At 48.8% G+C, this 22,455-nt stretch overlaps 1 protein-coding gene across 1 annotated transcript; it reads left to right on the top strand.

The window, feature by feature from the left end:
- Positions 1–229: 229 nt before the first annotated feature.
- On the top strand, positions 230–22,125 carry zhx3b (zinc fingers and homeoboxes 3b). The gene is made up of 8 exons (XM_080764001.1): positions 230–569; positions 10,295–11,284; positions 12,382–12,492; positions 13,877–15,676; positions 16,823–17,188; positions 17,800–18,237; positions 18,668–19,166; positions 20,583–22,125. The coding sequence occupies exons 2-8, from the start codon at positions 10,502–10,504 to the stop codon at positions 20,591–20,593; spliced, it is 4,008 nt and encodes a 1,335-aa protein (XP_080620127.1). The 5' UTR covers positions 230–569; positions 10,295–10,501; the 3' UTR covers positions 20,594–22,125.
- The last annotated feature ends 330 nt before the right edge of the window (positions 22,126–22,455 follow it).

The following is a 22,455-nucleotide window of genomic DNA, read 5'->3' as shown; positions in this document are numbered from 1 at the left end:
ATGTGCATGGCATTATGCCATGCACATGACAATGGGGTGCAGCCAGGCTGCAGCCTGACTCACTTTCCTGCCCCTCTCCCCCCCCACCTACCTACCTACCTCTCTCTCTCTCTCTCTCTCTCTCTCTCTCTCTCGGCGTGTGTGGAGTGGTGGTGGAGCTGAGAGCTCTCGTCAAAGTAAGTGACGTCGGCGTCACGTGGTGACGTGGGTCGCCTCTCCACCAGCCTCGGTCGGTACGTACGCCGTATTTCCCCCTTGTCCGCTCTCCCAGGCTAACACAGTCAGAACTCAGAACCAACTGATCAGACCGTCCCAGATAAACAAGAGGTGCTCTTTCTCTACTCTACGGGGCAAGACCACCACCGCGATCATCATCATCATCATCATCATCACCCGATGGGAGAGGAGAGAAGCGAGGAGGGGGGCTTCCTTACACGGAAAAGTTGGCACCCATAACGCCCCACAACATCTCACGTTAGTTATTTGTAAAAGACATTAATTGTCAAAAACTTTTCTCTCTCTTTCTCTCCGCAACGCCACACGTATACGAACCGATCCAAGACAGAAAGGTGAGTTCTTGGGGTTTGATGATATGTTGATATCTATAGATAGATCTACATATTGTATTGTGTTCAAATTGTTAACACACCCTTTTAACAAAGTTGGCTATTATTGTAGCCTTATACCTTACCGCTGCGGGCTTCGCAGCATACTGACTGTCTGTCTGACCAGCAGCAGAACCAGCTGCATGTCGCTTTGCCTTAGAAAATGGCGACAGCGAGGGAAGGGGGGGCGACGAGTGGTTTTTGGGGGGGCTCTGGTGTGAATGGTTACATTATTATAAACATAAGAGTACTAGTAGCGATCCGTTGGGCGATCATAGCAGCCGATCTGCTGCAAGGCGTCGCGTTGTGTGTGAGCTTGCAGATGATCTTCTGTTTGTTTTCGGCTAACATATTCAGTGTGCAGCAGTTGAAACATGCATGGGGGGGCCTATAGTTCTGAGCCCTGGGGGGACTCCGCACAACTTCTGGTTAATAATATCATAATGGATATTTATTATCGCGGAACTTGAGGAGCGCGAGAACAACATTACACGCGCGCCACCCACACTGTAAACAGCAGCTCTTATGATCGGTTTTTACGGGACACACGTTATTCTTCCCCGAGGCACTTTGTCTTTGTGGCTTGTTGTTTTCCATCACTTATTCTTATGTTCTGTCCCCGCATGGTTGTTATTAGAAACATGACGCGTTGTTTACACGTTTATTAATGCAGTCTGGTGGTGTTGTGGTTGCTGCTGCTGCTGCTGCTGCTGTGTGTGTGTGTGTGTGTGTGTGTGTTTTGTTGTTCACAGGCCCTGTAACGTTGTAACGTTTAGCGCCAGCTGTCATATGTCCATGTTAACATCTTGTACACAAACAAACCCCTGTGTGTGCTGCCATTTATTTGGTATAGCTCCACATGTATATCCCCCACACACTATCCACGTGCAGTGTCTATTTAGCAATAACTGACTGAATACAAACGGTTGTATGTAGTTGGAAACCCATTTGGGACTGAGGCCGATTCTTAAAATGCCTTGAAAAGCTGACCTGAAGTTTTCAGAAAAACTTATATACCAGCATCAAATATTTTTTTATTTTTGAATACTGTACATACTGTAGAGAACCCCAAGAGGGGTTCCCGTCCAGAAGGGTCATAACACCAACAAGGGGTTCCCTCCCAGAATGGGTTAAATGTTTTTCACCTATTTCTATTGGTACAACATATAAGTAAGAGTAAATACCATACTCTTATTACTCTTATAGAAATCCCACAGTTCCCCTTTTGGTTAATTAAGTTCTGAATGCATCCATATAATTGATATTCCTATAGTTTGACGTATATGGCTATACTCTGCCAGATGTTTCTCTCGTATACAAGCTAGCTGTCACTGTTTGTGTGTCAGGCAGGCACGCACACACACACACACACACACACACACACACACACACACACTCACACTCACACTCACACAATTATAGTCACTTGTCTAGATTATTTATCATGTCAACATTGTCATGCGTGTGTGCGGCCGCCTCCGGGGATTAGAGCAAATCTTTTCCCAGACAGCCAATTTGCGTTTGATGTCCATGTGATTCCGCAGGCATAGACACTGCAGTCTTAATCCAGCTATCTATTCATCAGCCTGTGTCACAGCTATTACCCTTGACATTAAGCCAATTGCCATACCATTGTTGCTGATCAAAAAGATAGAATGACAAGTCATTCTTCTTCAGGGTAGAGAGAGGGGGGGGGGGGGGCTCTTAATCTTGGACCCTCCACCATAGACGCATAGAGCATCTTTTCTATTCGCATGGATTGAAGTTCTTTCAGTCATTTTTGGATTCCATAGAAGTTTATTAAGCATGTCTTCTATTTAGAAGCATGTTGTGCAGAATAGCTCCGATCTATTAGCCGAGGCTTGTGGAACGGCTGTTTTCGGTTATTTCAAACCAGCCATATGTTCTGAAGCATCTCCTATAAAACACTAAATGGTCTTGGACATTTCATTTATAAAAGCACTCAATCAGTGATTTATTCCCCCTCGCTGGCGGTACGCTGTATTTAGAGCAGCGGGAACAATGTAACCAAAACGTCGTCATTGTACATATCGTGTTAGAATTGTAAAAAAAAAAGTGTGTCACACTGTTTCACAAATATCACGCTAGGACTTGGTCATACAAACACTTTTATATTTAGCTTTCATGATAAGGGTGTGTTATTGCATTGCCATGGGGACAGTCTGAGTCCATGTGGTTGTATATCTCTCTGATCAATCTCTCTCTCTCTCTCTCTCTCTCTCTCTCTCTGCTCCCTATTGTCTCTCTGCTTCTCACATTATCTTTATCTCTCTTATCTCTTGCTCTTCCTGTCAATGTAAGTAATATTTTTGTTTTGGCATTATGCCTTTTTTGTGTCGAGAGTAATTCAATCGAGTGGAACATCGTATGGGAGGAACCACCAGGTTTCTGGCACACACACTATCACAACATGAATCATGTTGGTGGATGTTGATCTCACAGTTCACAGATAATCTTCTTTGTTTTTGCTCACCTTTTTATTGTTTTTGTAAAGAATTGGCTGGCCAGCTTCATTGCCTAATCACAGTGGACCTTAATATGGAACCCTGTGGGACCCCGCTCAACTTAAGTAAATGGTGTTTTAGGTGAGTTGTAATTTCAAGCATTCTTTTGAGTCGGTGCTTGGTGAACAGGAACACGCGGTCTAACTGCTGGAATTTTACCCAAGTGTCTTATCTCTAGTCTCTACCTGTGTTCCTAGAACTAGATCTCTACCAAATTCACCTCCCCCCCAAAAAAAACCTGTCCACTGCTAGAGCTCAAGTCTCTGTTATACTTAGACGCACGCTGGTGTTTGCCTGCCGCAAATGGCAGATATGCAAGCAGTACAACGCAACGCGCCACGAATGCGGCACGACACAGACGCGTTGCGAGCTTGTAGATCTGATATTTTCACTGGCACACAACTAAGTATAAGCCAAGCGTCAGGCTCTGCTGAGTGGAAGCCAGAACGGTGTAGTGTGCTCCGGTCCCACGTCCAGAAGCAAGCAGCTTTGGGTCAGCACTCGGCAGCACAGTAGCAGCCCTGCCTCTAGTCTGCTCTGCCTGGCTGGTTAACAGCCTGTGATGTCAGCCATTTTAGGTTGGACACAGAATAGAGCATGGTGCTGCTGCTCCGCCATTTTTCTCTCTCCCTCCCCTTTCTTAACAGCCCAATTTTAACGCCTGCACTGCCAGTGGCCACAGCAATGCAGCCTTTCGCAACGTCCCACACGACAGACAGACAGACAGACAGCCGAGCCCAGTCCCGCTCCCTTGACCTGGGAGCAGCCACAACGGGACTCCAGGGCCAACAGGCAGGCGAAATTAATGGCATTGTATAGTTCACGCCATCATTGAGTGGTTTTCTTATTGGGTGAAAACAAATTCATTCATTCAAACCTTTATTTATTCTCGAAAGACATTGAGGTCACCCTCATTTGCAGTGTCGTCGAGAAATGGAACGACCCAAAGTGTGTGTGTGTGTGTGTGTGTGTGTGTGTTATTCTCAGGCCATTGGCATCGTCAGAGGTATACATTGGAGTTGACTGACGGTTAAGTTGGTCAGCGCTGGTTGGCCTATACGATGGTTGAAAGGGATGTGTACAGAGTGGCGAATGGTTTGTAATTTGGTACAGAACTGACAGTCGGGTCTCTGGACTCTGTGACGTCTGTCCGTAGCGGCGTCTCTGAAAGGCGACGGCATGCGTTGGGGCTCGAGCCCTGCATTGTGTGTCCCTGTGACCCATTTGGCCTTCCTGAATAGAGGACCCGAGCTGCAGTGAACCGAGCCAATGTCCAGCAAGAGAGCCACGGGGAGCGGACGGACGGGGCACGCCGGTCCAGACAGATGTCTCTGGACAGAGAGTCTCTAGAAGGGCAGGCTAGTCCAGACAGATGTCTGGACAAAGAGTCTGTAGAAGCGCTACTGAACGGACGGACAGGGCACGCTATAGTCCAGACAGATGTCTCTGGACAGAGAGAGAGTCTCTAGAAGCGCTACTGAGTGAACAGGAAGAGAGAACTCCATTGGCCTCTCCGACCAATGGCGTGCAGTGGCGACAGCGACCACACCTAGCTGGGGAGACATGCACACCGCGTGAGTGAGCGGCTGAAATAGGAGCAGGGCAGGGACTCTCCAATCACCACTCACACACACGGCGCTGTGTGGAAAAAACAAGCCCTGCTACAGCCAGGGACTTGATGGCATATGTGTGCATGTTTAGGTGTGTAACTGTGTGTGTAACTGTGTGTGTGTGTGTGTGTGTGTGTGTGTGTGTGTGTGTGTGTGTGTGTGTGTACTGAGTCTGCACACACGCGTGTGCCTTAGAGAAATGAGCTGGGGAGGGTGGGGGAGAGGGGAGGGGGTGTAGGAGGTGGTTGCCATGGGGACAGTAACACACCAGTGGCGCTGCCGACCCGTCTCACTGGGCCGAACTTGTTCAGAGAGCGAGGGAGGGAGGGGGGGGGGAAGAAAGGAGGGGGAGAGGTGGGTGTGGAGGCAGGGAAGGCTCGGGGGGGGGGGGGGGGGGGAGGGAGGGAAAGGGGGGGGGGGAGTAGAGGAAAAAAAAGAGGGGTGGAGAAGTGAGGAGCGGAGCAAACATGGAGCCATGGAACAAACAGTGCAAGAGGTGTACAGCTATTGCACAATGCACACCTATGGTCTGGTTCTCAGAGTGGGGTCCGGGGTGGGTGGTTGGGGGCGGGGGAAATAAGGAGAAAAAAAAAAAATAATAAAAGTAAGCCCAATTTTATTTACTTTTTATGCAAAAAAAAACAATTGGCACAGGTTATCTTAATCTTCCCTGCACAAACCTTTTTCTGCGGCCAAATACGTGCATATCGTCGGCTGTTTGGGGGCGGAAAACCTCTTATCTCCATATTGAAAGAGAATTGTGTTTTTTTCCCATAAATTAACGCCCTATACTTGATCTACAGCGTCACACAAAGGCATCAAAAGTAGCACATCCACAAGCGCCAAACGTGGCGCGAGTTTCCAGCTGGTATAGATTCTGCTACGTAAAACAAAAGTAATATGAGGTTTCCGCACGACGACGACAGAGACGATATCATTTTGGGGACATGTTGGGGAAATGTTTGACAAACACTGCTCTGTCTTCTTCGCTTCTAACATTTTGTTGCAGGCAGGAGGAGGAACACTGACAGACATTCAACATTCCTCCAGCATCTCTCAGCAGAGAGAGAGGAGTCGTTTTGTTCGGGCGTACGTACGGGGGCTCGGCTATTATGCAGCCAGACTATTTCGAGCTTTAAGGCTGTATAATGTATGTGTGCGTGAGCGTGAGTAGGGTTATTATTGGCCTCTGTGAGGCTACAGCGTAGGCTCAGACCCAGTGGTTGATTGAAGGCCGTGCCACTCAGTGCCATGGATGTTGCGTTGGATATATAATGTAGGTTGCGAGCGAGGCACACGGGACAAAAACACTGTGTGTGTGTGTGTGTGTGTGTGTCACAGCCGGGGCGGGCATGCAGGCTTTTCTGCTTCTCTGTGTCACACAGGAAAATGGCCGCCTGCCCTCAACAATCTCTGTAAACAAGCCTCGCACACAGGCATGCAGGCACCCACCCCCGCACACCACACGTAGTCGCAACACACACTATCGCTCGACTGGGAGAAGAGAAAAAAAAACATCACACAGGAAACCCACGCGCATGCGAGCGGCTCACAGCCTCACACGGCCACGGACACAAACACCACCGTCGTCGTCAGCAAGCATGCACGACGTTGAGGCTTTGCTCAACATTTCTGACCCAAATTGGGAGTTTTTTGGCCGATGGCCTCATAACTGTAGCAGTGAGTCAACAAGTCAGCTCGTCTGAGCCTGGCACCACCGACCGCAGCCAGCGCACTGAGGCAAAGAGCTAACCCACTTCAGCTCACCTATATATAACGGCCCAACCCGTATACTCTGTCCTCACCTGCGTCGGGGCCTTCCTTGCGGAACAGGTTTTCTTTTCAAGCCCCGTTCTGTGCGCGAGGCTCTTTTTGCTCACTTGTGAGCCCTCAGCCCAGCAAGGAAAAAGCCCCAAGTCGTTATACAGACGATCAGTGCGGCGAGTACCGACAGTTGTTGTGCTTTTGGATTTTGAGCATACCATAATAGTTAATCAGTCAGTCGGTCACCGAGAGTCGAGAGTCTGCTTTGCAATTCTAGTGCCTTTCGTTTTGAAGGCATTAATAATGGAATTGTGTTGTAGCTTGTGCATGGCGCTCTTTAAGTCGATAGTTGATCTTGTTCCTGTTGGGGACGATTTGGATGGGATAGTGAAATAGACAAACAGACTCTCAGGTTGTGTCCACTGGCTGAAGCGCTTGGGGTGGAACATTCCAGGCTTCGCAGTGCAGCGAGGAAGGGGTGGGGGGGTGGCGGTGGGTGGGTGGGGGGGGGGGTATAGGAGGGAGGGAAAGACTCTGTGATTGTAGTGCAGTGTGTGTGTGTGTGTGTGTGTGTGTGAGAGAGAGAGAGAGAGAGAGAGAGAGAGGGTGCGACGTGCGTACTGCGTAGAGGAGCGGGGGTTGGTATGATGGGGTTGTGTTGGCTCGGGTGGGGTTGGGGGGGGGGGGGGGGGCGGGGGTGGTATCAGGGCAGAAAATTCCTGGCTGAAACACCTCAGTGCTTCCTTCGCGACAGTTAACACCCCCTCTCCTCTTCTCTTCTCTTACCCTCCTTCCTCTAACTCTCACCCCAACCCATGCCGCCCATCCCCCACAAGCCTCTCCCGTTCTCTCCCTCTCTCTCTCTCTCTCTCTCTCGTCTTGTCTGAGCCCCCCCACCCCCCCACCCCACCCAACCGACTCCACGGACCCACGTGATGGATGGCTGGGACTGCCCACTCACAAGCCTTTGTGTTTGGTCACGTGACCCAGCCTGCCTTGGCAGAGCGGTGCCCCCTGATGCAGAACTGAATGGCAGGGGGTAGGAAGGGGTAGGAGGGGGTAGGAGGGGTGCACAACAGCCCGAGCCAAGGGCAGTTACTCTCTCTGGGGGGGGTTAGGGAGGGGGGGGGGGGACGAGGGGGCATCACGTTCCCTCCACACACAGTGGCAAACTCCATTTTCTTGTTAACCCCTCGCACGCCGATCGAAAGGCGAGCAGAGGTGCAGCCCACGCGGGTTGTTTGTTGGATGGAAAAAGAAAAGGAAACTATGTTCTACCCTTTTAGTAGCTAACAGAAGGAGAATGATCGTTCACTTTCTTTCTGGGTGGGGTGATGGCGGCGCCAACAATTCTGCCAAAGTTGAGGCTTTAGTGTTTCATACTTCAAACTCATCAGTGATGATGTTGCCGTCGAAACCTGTCGACGGCATGGATTTCCCAACAGGACCTACATTCTTTGACGAAACATTGCTGATCTACAAGCTCACAACGCGTCTCACAGCGCTTGTGGACTGGCTAAAGAAAGGGAGTTGGTGTAGAGGGGACCCAAGTATAGACCCCTTTAAGCAAAGACTGAACCTGAAGCTTCTCCTGAAATATAGTTTTTTTTAAAATATACACTATTTACAGATCAAGGTTTATTAGATCTCTCAAATAATTATAACCATTATTTTAGACTCTGAGTGAGGGGGAAGAAGTGCTGTTTAGCCTGTGTGTGTGTGTGTGTGTGTGTGTGTGTGTGTGTGTGTGTGTGTGTGTGTGTGTGTGTGTGTGTGTGTGTGTGTGTGTGTGTGTGTGTGTGTGTGTGTGTGTGTGTGTGTGTGTGTGTGTGTGTGTGTGTGTGTGTGTGTGTGTGTGTGTGTGTGTGTGTGTGTGTGTGTGTGTGTGTGTGTGTGTGCGCAGTTGGAGAGCCCCAGTTCTCCGGTTCTGCGAGGGTTAACTGGGCTTTGAGCTAATGTACCATGACCTTTCTGTGGCAAAGCTAGGCCGTGCGTGTGCAGGAGTGAAAGAGAGGAGGGGGGGGGAGGAGGGGGGGGAGGAGGAGTGGAGGGTGCGAGCCAGCGTACTGGAGCCGTGCAAGAGCCTGTATGTTTGGATGTAGGAGAGAGCAGGATTAAAGTAAGATGGCTCTGACCTATATTGCTCACCTGACATAGATGGTGCTACTGTTGTATTTGTAATGCCAAAAGGTGAGATGTTGTCAGACAAGGGTTTGGACAGAAAATGTAGCCTTGCACTATGATTACGTGGTTTTTCTTTTACACAGGGAAAGAATAGATTATTTCAGAGCGGGCTTGTCTACAAAGTATACAATACGAGCCGTTTGGTGCAGATTCCTTGTTTTATCATTTTATAACGAGCTAGTTTGAACTTGGACCCGGCTTTTAGGGGTTTCCGTTGCAAGCTCAAGTGAGACTTTGAGCTTTGGCTCCTGTGTGTGTGTGTGTGTGTGTGTGTGTGGGTGTCGTGTGGCGTTAGGCTGCTGCGGTGTGTTTGGGAAGTGTAATTGCCCCTAGAGCTGTCCTCCTCCAATGCATCACCAACCAACACCCACCCAGTCAGTGTGGAGGGAGGGAGGGAGGGCCTGCGTTCCTTCTTCACAGGAAGAGTCGCCATTTTGTGGAGGAGAGACGGCGGGGTAGTTAGAATACAGGTGAAGTTTGAATTTCCTCCTGTAAGATTCATGACCGACCGTGTGTGCATTTAATTAGGTGTGAATGCCACCTTAAAAAAAAACAATGTTTTGAGTCTTGTTACTTGCGCCAATGCATGTTTTTCCGTAAGCAACAATGGATTATAGTTCTCAGTCACCGACTCGCCATGACTGATTTCAGTCATTTGAAAGCGTGTCATGAGCTTGTAGATCAGCTATTTCCAGTTATTAGTTATTTTAAGATTACAGAGTATTAGAATTGGTCAAACTATAGCAACAGAATACATGTTCAGAAGCACCTTCCATAAAACCACAACGGTCTCGGATATTTCCTGTCTTATCTGTTTGTTTATACACTGTGAAAAATCTTCAATAGAAATATTTGAATGATAATAAAGTAAAGGTTAAAGCCTCGTTGGTTTAGAATGATGATACCTACTACCTAAACATCATAATTCTTATGTTTCGCCAATAACACAATATGGTCTCCTTTCACGCTGCTTCTGACAAAGCGTTTCATCCGTGAGATTTTATGTTGCTTCATTCCATGTTTGTAAGCAACACTCCAGTGTGTATTTTCTTATAGCAATCTTTGCAAGGCTTTGGCTGTGTGTAACTGTGGAAGCTCTGCATTAAAAAGAAGTACGCGCTCCTGTAACCCACTCTGAGGGGGTGTGTTTGAACGGAGGGGAAGTGAGGGAGAGAGAGAGAGGGACAGAGCCGTGTGGGGGAGGGGAAAGAAGGGGGCAGACAGGAGCTCTCCCAAAAAGCCTTTAGTGAAGAACTGAGACCCTTGGTTTGAGTGCCCTCATAAAAGAGACAGCCTTGAGTTTCAGGGGAGCAGGGGAAGTGAGAACGAGACTTAATTTTTATTGAAAGTCGAAGGGAGGATTTTTAGAGGCTGCAATAAACATCCTACACGGAGTGTCATTTTTTTTTTTTTAACTTTTCGACTTCCAACTGGGATCTGCGCAGAACGAACTGAAGCCCTCGCTGTCAAAAGTTGTGTTCTTATCGGAAAGACTTAACGGCGCTATGTGCAAGATTGGTAAGCATATTTTACAAGCAGGAGAAGGAAAAAAAGATTTATAATGACTTGGAAATTAAACACGATTTTCTTTTCTCTTCATTCCCAGATTTGCTCCCCCCTGCATTGCAGTGAGGAAGTCTAGAGTCAACAACAACAGCAGCAGACGTGATGTCGCGTTGCCATCTTCTCCCACCTATGGCTGGCCCATAGCCCCACCAGGAACCACCCGTTTTCTCAGTCACACACATCCCCCGTTCCACAGACAGTCACTCAACCAGCCCCCCACCACCCCACCCACCTCCTGGCCAACACCATGGCCAGCAAGAGGAAGTCCACCACGCCTTGCATGATCCCTAGCAAGACCATGCACCTCCGGGAGGAGCTGGAACAAGGACCCCCCGTCCTCGTTCGCCAAGGAGGAGGAGGAGGCCGACAGAGCCCCCTGGACCTGGGGGTGTCCTCCTCCAAAACGGGGGAGTCGGGGGACCTGCACGGCGGCAGCAGCAGAGACGGCGCCGGCACCTACACCTGCCGGCCGTGCAACTTCGAGACCCACGACCTCAACCTCTTCCTGGACCACGTGTACAGCGGCCACCCCGACTTCCGCGCCGACCCCAGCTTCCTGTGCGTGGACTGCGGCGCGTCGGCGGCCAAGTTCGAGGGCCTGGCGCTGCACAACGCCCGCGTGCACCCCTCCACCTTCAACACCACGCTGCAGCTACGGAGACGGGACCGCAATAAGGTGGTGGTGGAGCAGCATCTGGTCATGGGGACGGACGGCGACGCCTGCACGGGGAAGGACGCGGAGATCTCCATCACCAAGACGCCCATCATGAGGATGCTGAAGGGCAAGTTCGAGTCCCGGAGGATAGCGGTGCCTCACGCCTCGGCCTCCGACTCCGAGGAGCTTCACTCCTCCGGCTCGGCCGCCTCCCGAGAGTCGGAGAAGAAGGAGACGCCCCCCGCGGTGACGGTCACTCACGTCCCCACCATCGTCCACAACGGTGCCACTAGTACGAAGGTCTCTCTGCCTTCGGCCATCCAGATAGTCAACGGCTCCGGGGCCCTGCCAATGCTCAAGACCGCTATGACGCAGGTTGGTACCGCAGGTGGCATCGTGGCCCACGGGTCGCCTTAATTCATCTCCTTAACTACTTCAACCCCAGCAGCATCCATGTTCAGGGAAAACCCTTTAGCAGAGAATAGCAGATCCACGAGCTCTCTAGTAGATTGGCTTTCCTGTGAAAATATTTAGCGAAAAAACACTAGTATGACTATGATGCCCTGAAGAACCCCTCAAACATACCTATGTTTTTGAGGGGTGATAGCCCCTCCTATGCCCAGCTTTCTGGGTTTGTGTGAACACAAACATTGGCAGATCAAGTACATATCGAAGATAAAAGTCGGGGCAGAAAAGTGAAGACGCCAAAAGTGATTTGACATTTGTAATGATTTGATTGGTTGAGCACGGAATGTGATGTTTGATGTATGTATGATGCACCCCTCACTTCACACAGGTGTGATTTTATTGAATTAGCAGCGACAACAAAATATCATTTATCAGCTTTATATAGTGTTCCAGTTCTTGTCTTCTCATTTTGGCTTTTGGTTTCATCGCTTGAAATTTCACTTCCTGTATTCGTTCTCTCTCATCCGATTGGATAAAATTGGTATTTATTATTAAAAGGCTGGAGAGACAGGGACTCGACCTCACTGTTATATCAAAATAAAATATCATTTAATCAATGCATTATTTAGGTCTCTCAGTGGGGTTCCTTGAGGGGGTCCCACATGGACCCTTACAGGTCTGTAACTCTGACACTGTACAAATGGTATACATTCTAACACTATCAGGGCTTACAGTTTGTGTGCCCTTGTATTCTTTCAAATAATTTTCAATCGTTTTTTTCTCCCTAAGACGTGTACAGACGTCTTGGGTGCACCATGGGATAATTCCCAGGACGTCTGAAGACAACTTGGAACCCATTTTGCTGTTTTAACTAAGCATTTTGTTATACTTTAGCTATTGAAAAATAGCAGATCTACAAGCTCACGAGCTTGTAGGTGTGCTATTTTTGATAAATCGTGAAAATGCGTCACAAATCTTTGAATATATAATATTCTTTCAGAAGTCTTGTTTTTTATTTCGACGTCAGGCCTAATTGGGTTAATTGTGTTTTGTGTTTGGTCCAGGTGGTGTCTGTGGTCCAGAGCAGGCTCCAGCAGACGTCTCCCATCACGGTCTCCTCACCCAGCCTCTCCTCTGCCTCGTCGCACTCCGTTTCTTCCAAAAACCTGCCCAAGGTAATTCTTTGTGGATGATAAAGAACACGTGAGGCTGTTTGACTTATATGTACAGTCAGTCGTGCAGTGGTCCTCAAGCGTTTTCATGTTTAAAGGAGAATTCTGCAGTAGCAATTTTCTGATGTTAATATATCCAATGACGAGTGGTACACGTGAAATATTACATAACATCCAGAGCAGCTCAGCTCAGACCCGGCGTGCTGGGTCTCAAGGCAAAATGGCTTCTTTAGATCGCTCGATTTCTTTCTACACGTATCTTTTTTTCAGCTTTTGTTGTAGATTATCGTCTTACACAAACATAACATTTCCATTGACAATGAATGGAGAATTTACGTCATATGTGTCTGAGCAAATCGACATCATGATAAGAGCGCCCCTCACTTTATACTGGTGTGATTTAATTATATAAAAAAAATATATAATGACCAAAGACGTACAGATGTGTTTTAACACCATTATAGGGACGCTACGGTTCATTCAGTTAATCTCATTTCAAAAATGTGTGTGTGTGGATTATTTGGGGGGATTTAGTCAAACCGCAATAGTTATTTCTTTTTCTTCATATTTTGTAACTAAAAATAAAGATGTGTGTATCTGGAAATCGACTAAATAGATTAAACGATGCATTCATCAACAGTACTAATGCATGCTCTGGATGTGTATTGTATGTGCAGCAGTGCTGCATGAATCAACACATTATCATGAAGAAAGAGGAGATATTAAGCATGAACACTGTGAGCTGCTTTGCATGTGAAATGGGTCAAACATTATTCTGCACCCTACGGGGGGGACCCTTTTCTCCTCAAGAACATTCTGATGACAATCTGCAATTTCGGCTGCCTCAGTGAATATTTGAAAACAACTTGACTGTGTTAGAAAGAGAAAGAATTGTTTCTTTCATTGTGGACAATGTTAAAGGTAGAGTAAGTGATTTCACTTAATTCAAATATCACTTATTTTTTTTGTTTTGTTGTGATAATCCTCTCTACTATAGAGTGTGCTAACCATATAAGGAGTTCCTCCCTGTCCCCAGTTAACCCCTGGGGGTAAAAAAAACCTTAGGTTTAGTTTTTGACTCTCTATCCTGATTGGACGAAGGCTTAGGTCCCACAGCCAAAAACGAAACCTAAGGTTTTTTTTAGTGAAATCACTTACTCTACCTTTAAATCATAAACAAAATCGTCTGCCGGGTGGAAAACTGTAACATTTCAGGAGAAGTAGCAAAAGTAGAAGACGTTTCGAGCTCGCATGGATCCACTACTTTTGATGGTTTTGTGTGACGCTGTAGAATAATCAAGTAGGGCATTGATTTACTGAAAACACAGAGGTTTCTGCCCGACAGTGTCTCAATGATCATTTTCTTTCTGTTCTTCATCATCAACAGGTGATGATTCCTCTGAGCAGCATCCCCACGTACAGCGCGTCCATGGACTCCTCGTCCTTCCTGAAGACCTCCTTCTCCAAGTTCCCGTACCCCACCAAGGCCGAGCTGTGCTACCTGACCGTGGTCACCAAGTTCCCCGAGGAGCAGATCAAGATCTGGTTCACGGCGCAGCGGCTGAAGCAGGGCATCAGCTGGTCGCCCGAGGAGATCGACGAGGCCCGGCGGAAGATGTTCAACACCATCATCCAGACGGCGCCGCCCGCCTCCCTGCACCAGCACCGGCAGAACCACGGCCACCACCACCAGGCCCAGCACACCTTCACGCTGCTGCCGGGCCACCTGGGGCCCGGGGGCATCCCCCACATCCTCCAGGGCTCGCTGGTCAGCCAGGGAGGCGTGATCGTCACCCAGCCCATGACCATGACCAACGGCCTCCAGGTCAGCAGCGCGCCCATGGCCCTGGCCGTCACGCCCAAGCCCCAGGCCGCCGCGCGGCCCATGATGCAGGCACGGCCCGCCGCGGCCCTGGTGGCGGATAAGGGCGTCGGCATGGTGGTCGGCAGCAGCAGCGGTGGGCACAACGTCATCGGCAGCAGCGGCGGTAGCCGGAGTGGTGGGTCGGTTATCAGTAGTGGCATCTGTGGCATCAGTAGTAACGGCAAGAGCAGTAGCAGCATTAGCAGTCACGCTAGCGTCATCAACCTTAGTCTCGGTCGCAGCAACCACCACCATAGCAATACCAACGGCAAAGTCGGCAGTGTCAACGGTAAGCCTAGCGGCAGCAGCGCTAACGTCGCGGACAAGAGCAATAACGCCAGCAGTGCAAGTGCCGCCAAAGGCAGCTGTGAAAAGAAAAACAACGCTATCAACAACAAGACCAATAACACCAGCACTGCTAATAAGAGCAACAGTGAAAACAAAGTTCACACTGACGTTAAAAGCAGCACGGACAGCAAACCTAGCGATAGCAACGGCAGCAAAACAGGCGGCAGTGGACAGAAGAGCAAAGATGTTATTAGCAACAAAAGCAACACCAGCACCAGCACAGCCAGTGTCCCCACAAGCACAGCTCCCCGAAACACCCCCACACCCCCCACCACCACCACCGCCACCAGTAACTCTCCAGGCATCCAAATCGAAGCCGCTTCCTCCCCTGTCCCCAAATCCTCATCCCCTTCCCCCGCTGCGGCTCCCTCAAGCGGCACAGCGAGCTCCCGGACGGCCCTCCCCAACACATTCCTGGACCCCAGCTTCTACAAGGGCAAGAAGTCCCAGGAGCAGCTGCTCGCCCTTAAAGACAGCTTTGTGCTCAACCAGTTCCCCAACCAGGAGGAGGTGGACCGCCTCATCTCCATGACGGGGCTGACCGTGCGGGAGGTCCGCAAGTGGTTCAGCGACCGGCGGTACCACTTCCGCAACCTCAAGGGCTCCAAAACGACAACGCCGGGCGAAAAGAGCAAGTCCGGCTCCGCGGCGTCCGAGACCGACAGCGCCACCCCTATGGACCTCTCGGATAGCGGCTCCTCTGCTGGCTCCAAAGCGACCCAGCAGGCCTCGGCGGGCGCCAAGACGCCCAGGCACGACTCCTCCGGCGGCGCCAAGACGCTCAGGCAGGACTCCTCCGGTGGCGCCAAGCAGGCCTCGGCGCCCAAGACGCCCCAGCAGGCGGGCTCCTCCGCTCCCCTCAGCCCCCCTCCCTCTCAGACCCCCACCTCTCCCTCCACGCCGTCCCGCCGGGCGCCCAGACCGCCGTCTCCGGACTTCACAGCAATCCGCTACAAAGAAAGGGAGCCTCACCAGGTGAGACTCAAAGCTTTTTGTATGTAAATGAATGGTAAAGCCTCTTTGAGGAATGTGCACTCGGAGCAGAGCGTTGTTTTAACCACAGCATTTAGACCAGGGGCGCCCACACTTTTTAGACTTGAGATCTACTTTCAAAATGACCAGCTCTACCCACCAAAAACAATATATAGGCCTATTATCCCATTGCTGAAAATAGTTACATATTAGACAAACACACTTGGAATGGGAAATAAAGGGGGGAATGAAAGAAAAAAAATTTAAACAAAAAAAAAGTAAATAACTTTGTAATACTGACGTTTGTGCGAAACTCTCTTGAAAACAAAGTATTGCATTTTGGGTTTGAGCTTCCTTAAATGAATCAAGTGAAGTCACTTTATCTCAAGTGGGAGATGACAAAAATAGTTTTTGGTTTTATTTAAATTATATATTTTAGGCTGCATGTCATGTGATACCTGCACAGCCTGTGTGATCTACTGGTAGATCACAATCTACCTTTTGGGCAGCCCTGATTTAGACCCTACATCAGGGGTCTTCGATGTTTTTCAGTCCAAGGACCCCTTAGATAGTCAATGAAACTATCACCAATGTATGGTTTTTTTGTTTATTTCAGAGATTTTACCACTGAAACCATCAATATTTAGTAACTTTACCATAATTATGCTCTGTACTTGGTTGGCTCCTTTTTCCCTCTACACCAAACCTCTTTGCCGAAAATAGCTGATCTACAAGCTCACAATGCCTCGCAGCTTGTAGATCTGCTATATTTTCGGCTAATGTTCCCCTTCAGAATAGGGATTCTTGGGTTCATGTGGTTAATGTAAAAAGAAAGGTTCCAAGCCGGGGCACAGCATCGTTGTTGCTGTGCTAGTGACGCCTTTGGGCTGGGGCGGGGTGGGGAACGTTGAACGGGAGGAGTAGGACATCCTCCCAGGGGGGGCTCCTCGTTGACAGGTCAGCCAATAGGGTACAATGTCAGAAGTAGGAATCTGAATTGCCATAACGACTCAATCAGATCAATTTTACGAAGGAGAAAAAAAAGGAAGTTGATTTAAGTACTTTTTCCTCATAGCAAATGAGGTTGTTCTTTTTTTCTTTCTTTTTCTTTTAAACCATTTGTAATCATGTCCTCTTCCCGTTGTCCAGGTGAGGGCGCTAGAGGCCAGCTTCGCCCAGGACGCCGACCCCTCCGGAGAGGAGGTGGACCGGCTGCGCACCGAGACCAAGATGACCCGGCGGGAGATCCACGGCTGGTTCGCCGACAAGAGGAAGCGGACGGCGGCCGAGAAGAAGAAGGAGGACGCGGAGCGCGCGGTCAGGGAGGAGGAGGACATGCTGTTGGAGGCCGCCGGGGGGGTGGTGGGGGTGGGGGGAGGGGCGGGGGAGCAGAGAGGAGAGGAAGGCTCCTCCGGGGGGGTGGTGTTGGGGGGGGCGGGGGAGCAGAGAGGAGAGGACGGGCCCCCCGGGGAGCCCAAAGTCAACCCCATCAAGATCAACCTGAAGATGCTGAAGGTGAGTTGCTGCTGAGAACTACGACTGAAACTGAAACTACTGAAACTACGACGGAAAATGTTGGTCGACTACCTTTTTTTTTTTTCACTGACTAAAACCTAAATGAAAACTAAGCTAGGGTGACTAAAACGATGACTAAATATTACTGACAATTTCCTCGACAAATAAAAACTTGACTAAATGGACTAGTGGAGAAGAGATCCAGTAGAACTATAAGGCTTGTCTTAGTTCTCGTTCACAACCGGTCTACAACACGTGGTGAGCTTTCAGTCGGACAGGAGGTAGAAGAGCAGGAACAAAATTACTAATAGTAACCGTGTGTAAAGTAGAGAGTAAGAGTTACTAAAGCTAAATAAAATATTTACATTTCTTGATATATATTTCTACTTTGTGATTATATTATTATTATTATTATTTACAGATTGTGAGTTCCTGGCTATGATGAATATATTACAGTCCAATTAACATCTATGATTCTGAAATGGGCCTTCTGGCATAATGAATAAGTTTACTTTTGCTACTTTAAGTTGAACACAGGACCTTTTTGACACTGATATCACTACTTTTCTCCACTAAAGTCCAATAAACCCGTCTTCTCCCCACCGCTGAAGGTGACGGAGGCCAGCGGGAAACCGGAGGGCGAAGGCTCCTCCTCGGACAACCCCACCGGCGGCGCGCCGCCGGCGTCCAGCCCCCCCCCTCCCCCGTCGTCCACCACCCCCAAGTCGCCCAAACCCTCCCCGTCCCCGAAGCCCTCGCCCGCCGCCCGGGGCAAGAAGACGGCGGAGCAGCTCCACCTGCTCAAGCAGGTGTACGCCCGCACGCAGTGGCCCAGCGCGCCCCAGTACGACGGGCTGATCGCCGGCACGGGCCTGGCCCGGCCCGAGGTGGTGCGCTGGTTCGGCGACTGCCGCTACGTGCAGAAGAACGGCACGCTCAAGTGGCTGGAGGAGTACCAGGAGCTGGTCAACGAGGAGGACTGTGGGAAGGGAGACGTCGCCGTCCTCCAGGCACACCTGGACGCCAACGGAGCGCTGGACCAGGCACAGGTACGCTTCCTTCATGGACAAATCAAACCCTATATATATATACTGTAATTCATTGGCCGGGATCCGCCAGGGCTCTATACTTGGTTTCCGCTGCTTTTTTCCCCATCTAGATCTTGCTCGCTGCCTTAAGGCGCCTCATACATAGTCTGATTTATCGGTGGTGAGGTGACCACCGAACTACAACATGATGTCACGAGCCGTGGTGAAGAGCAAACCACCGCCACCGCTCCAGCCCTTCTCTCTGTTTTTACTCACCACCGCTCAATGTTATTTCAGCTCCGGTGGTCGATCAGCTCACCACCGGAGCGGTGGTCACCTCGCCACCGAAAATCCAGACTATGAATAGGGCGGCCTTTACCCCTTATGCCCTGCCATTTAGTTAATATTTTGGCTTGATTTCATAACATAGGATGCGTGTTTTACATTCCAGGTGGAGGAGCTGGCTAAGGCTAGTAACTTAACAGAGGAGCTGGTTCGACACTGGTTCTCCATCAAGGCTGCTGCTGCTGCTGCTGCTGCGCTATCCCTGGATAAAGACACTACTGTTACTGCTGACGATAGGACAGGATCCGATTCTGAAGCAGCGCTGCCGGGCTCCGATAGGATAGGATCTGAAGAAGCCACTCCCCTGGACTGCTCCGATAGGACGGGATCCGAAGCCACTCCCTCGGGCTCCTCTAATAGGACGGGATCTGAAGAAGCCGTTCCCCCGGGCTCCTCCTCCGATAGGACAGGATCCGACGCGGCTCCGCCGGGAGGCGTGACGCCAGAACCACAAGGAGAAAGTGGGTCGTCGTCCTCGTCGTCGTCCTCACCTGGGCCGCCGCGGCAGGGAGAGGTGAAGGAGGAGAACATTGAACCGTCTGTGTGTGGCGGCGCCACGAAAGCACCGGAGGAGCAGAGAGGCAAGACTGTGACTCCTACTAAAGGTGAGTGCGATGCTTCTGTACACCTGCTTCTGTAGCACCTGCTTCTGTAGCACCTGCTACTCACACTGCCTATGTTGTTTTACCTCTCTGTGTCTCATCACAGCTATCGCTATACATATAACATAACTATTTAAAAAAATAATGAATCAGAATTTGATTCAGCCTCAGGCATCAATAGGTTAACCACTTAACCCATTGACCCATTCTGACCTGAGATCAGATTCTTAAAAACGTCTTCTACATCCTGACAGTTTTCTGAAAAAAAGCTATGTTTCTGTCAGTCGTTCTTCGATTTTTCAAAGATAGCAGACCTACAAGCTCGGTGGCGTGCTATGAGCTTGTAGATCAGCTATTTTTCAATAGCTAAAGCATAACATAATGCTAACATCAAAAGGGGTTCCCGCCCAAAATGGGTTAAGACATGCTTGCGGCTTGTAGATTGGCAATTGTTCAATATCTGAAGTATAAATTAGGGTTACAGTTGTTCTATACCCAGTGGTTCTACAGAGTTGGACGGGGGTCTACTTTTCAGAACTCAGAGCTAAGCCGTAGAGAGTATAAAATAGTTTTGTCTTCAACCCCAAACCACACCAATGGGTCGAGACGCAACGAAGCGGGTTTAGCGTTCGTCACAGCGGTGTGATATCTGATATGTCTATGTTGCACATCGGCGCATGTCGACGCAAGTGATTCAAATCGAAGGAGCTTTATAGGCATAAGAAAAAATGCTAGTTATTTTTGTCCTCACAATAGAATAGAAGATTCATGTAAAACAACAAAATCAGGAAAGCCAGCCTTTGTTTTTGTGCACGCTTGGCAGCACTGTGTCGATGCTGTGTGCATTTAGCTTAACCACTTTCACTTTGGCAAGAGTGGTTAAGCTTTGGCAAAAGCCAAAGCGAAAGCTTTGCAACGCGATGCATTGCAAGCTTGTAAGAGCTGCTATTTCCGCTGAACGTTTGCCTCCAGAATAGAAGGTACGCTAGAGTTCATGTATTTAAGTGGTTAAAGTGTTTGCCCAGAATATCTCGTTTCACATTGTGTTTATCATCCAAGATACTAATACATCATCACACACACACACACTCACTTTAACCACTTTATGCATTTCTATGTTAGATAATAAAAAAATAGCAGATATTCAACCTCACAGTGCAAGCTATTACATCTGCTATTTGAGAAATATCGAAAACGTTGAATCATTTTGATAATTATTCAAAACAACTCTTCTCTTCTGGGGGTCCCTGGCAGAAAACATTTTCAGATGGGGGGGGTCCACTGCCAAATACATACATCAATTTAGCATCCTTGACTTGAAAAGGTTTGAGAAGCTCTGTTGTAGTCACGTGACAGAATGTGTGGTCAACGTCCTGTGTTCCTTTCTTTGTTAATTATTTTACATTTATTTTGCCACAGGAACAGACTGAAGAGGGAAGAAGACCCTTGCTGTAGCGGTGGGCCTAATTCTCAGTGCAGGTGGTCTTTGTGTTTGGGGGCGAGGGGGGAACAGACAAGGCAGATGTGATTGTAACAAGATCACAGTGAAAATGGACCTGGAAAATGCTCCCACCGCACCTTTACGAATCCTTCTCTCACCCCCTCGAGTTGGCCATGACCCCACCCTCTGTCTCTCTTTTCTTTCTCTCACTTTACCACTACGTGAGATGGACACTAACAGCCTACAGCCCCCTCCTCTCCCCTCTCTCTGTCCCGCGACGTCTACCTCTCCCCACTCTCTCCCACACAGACAGACACAGTATCCTCCTTCTTCCTCCCAGCCGCCATTTTCCCCTTGAAAGGATGTTCAGGCGTGTTCAGAGTGTGAGGCACAGGACTGAGAGAGGGAGGGAGGGAGGGAGGGGGAGAACTGGCTGTGCTTTGCTGCCGTGTTTGTTCCGCCTGCCTCGCTGCGGTCGGAGGAGGGGAGAAGGAGGGGGGGTTGAGGGTACTTTTGGTGGAGGTGGAAGAAGAAGGAGGGAGAAGTGTAGAGACTGGATTGTGATTGGGACGGGGTCTCAACAGATGTTGAGAGGATAACGGTGGGCGGAGGTGATCTCGTCTCACACTCACGACTGGATGTCGGATATCATCGACCAAGCCGAACTCTCTCGGAACTCTTAGCGACGAGCGTTCTGTTTAACAGAGAAAAATATATTTTATAGGTGTTTTGGCAGTAAGACACAAAAACTGCACAAGAATCATCCCACTTCAGTCCAGGGTGCTTGCCCAGGCCTTAAAAAGTAAAAACAAACGAACCCCTTTTTCCTGTTGGTCATCTCCATATTGCTTTTGTCCTCCTGGTTTTTCTGAAATAACGCGCTTGTCGACTTTCATTTCACGCCCAGGACTCTTTGTATGTACGCGCCGGGCGACGCGGTTCATGTACGCAATCAGGTGAAATCAGCACAGCACTGATATTTTGATAGGTGATCAACTCACAAATCGGACTTAAAGCCCTGACGACGTGCAATGAAAATAGCTGATCGACAAGCTCACAAAGCAATTTGCAGTCGTAAATTGTAAGCTTGTAGATCAGGTATTTTTTCCGCTTTTTCTTTTTTAAAGATTTGCCCCAAAATAGGAACACTGGGGTTACTGTGGTTAGGTTTGTTTCTTTGTACATACTCTTTGTTCGGGAGGACATTAAAAGTGCTTGTTTGATATGGACATATGTGTGTGTAAGACTGTCATCCAAAGAGGGCAAGCACCCTGTTTGTCGGTGTCTAAACGGAAAAAGCAAAACCAAGGTGAACACATTTGACTGACATGTTTGTTTTAGCATCAAAGTGCTTCAGTACGTAACTGCTGTGTACGTATTATTTCTGTTTTTATGGAACTTTCTTATGTAATAAATTTGACTGTAAAAGGATTATGAACTCTTCTACAGAGTTCCCATCCCTAGGCCTGTTGTATAATTTTTACAGATGTTATTTGCAGAATAAAAACACAATGTAACAAACTTTGCTTGCTTGCTTGATGTCATTCTAAAACACAAGGCTTTACTTAAGTGTTCAATTTGAGGGTTATATATTTAACATGCTAGGAATTCTGTGCGACTGAGCAGTGCACTATGCATGAAATACTGTTCCCTCCACAACTCAAGTCCAAAGCTCTAAATAAGCCAACCATATCATGTAGCCACCAACACCCAGTGACTTGCTGCATTTCTTTTTGGACGTTATTACTTCAAAACAGGGAGAATATGAAACTAGAGGTGATGGCTGACACTGAATGCCTTCCATTTGGTGAGTGGGGTAGTGTCTTCTAGCACCCTCTGGTGGAAAGATTG

This window comes from Protomyctophum bolini (assembly GCF_963924005.1).
Source record: "Protomyctophum bolini genome assembly, chromosome: 5".
Taxonomy (NCBI): domain Eukaryota; kingdom Metazoa; phylum Chordata; class Actinopteri; order Myctophiformes; family Myctophidae; genus Protomyctophum; species Protomyctophum bolini.
This window is presented reverse-complemented; position numbering and strand designations above follow the sequence as displayed.

Bases quoted from the DNA above. Each gene is read 5' to 3' on its own strand.
- zhx3b (XM_080764001.1), top strand. From the start codon at position 10,502: ATGGCCAGCAAGAGGAAGTCCACCACGCCTTGCATGATCCCTAGCAAG. The intron at 15,677-16,822 runs GTGAGACTCAAA...CCCGTTGTCCAG, and splicing joins AAGAAAGGGAGCCTCACCAG to GTGAGGGCGCTAGAGGCCAG. The intron at 18,238-18,667 runs GTACGCTTCCTT...TTTACATTCCAG, and splicing joins GAGCGCTGGACCAGGCACAG to GTGGAGGAGCTGGCTAAGGC.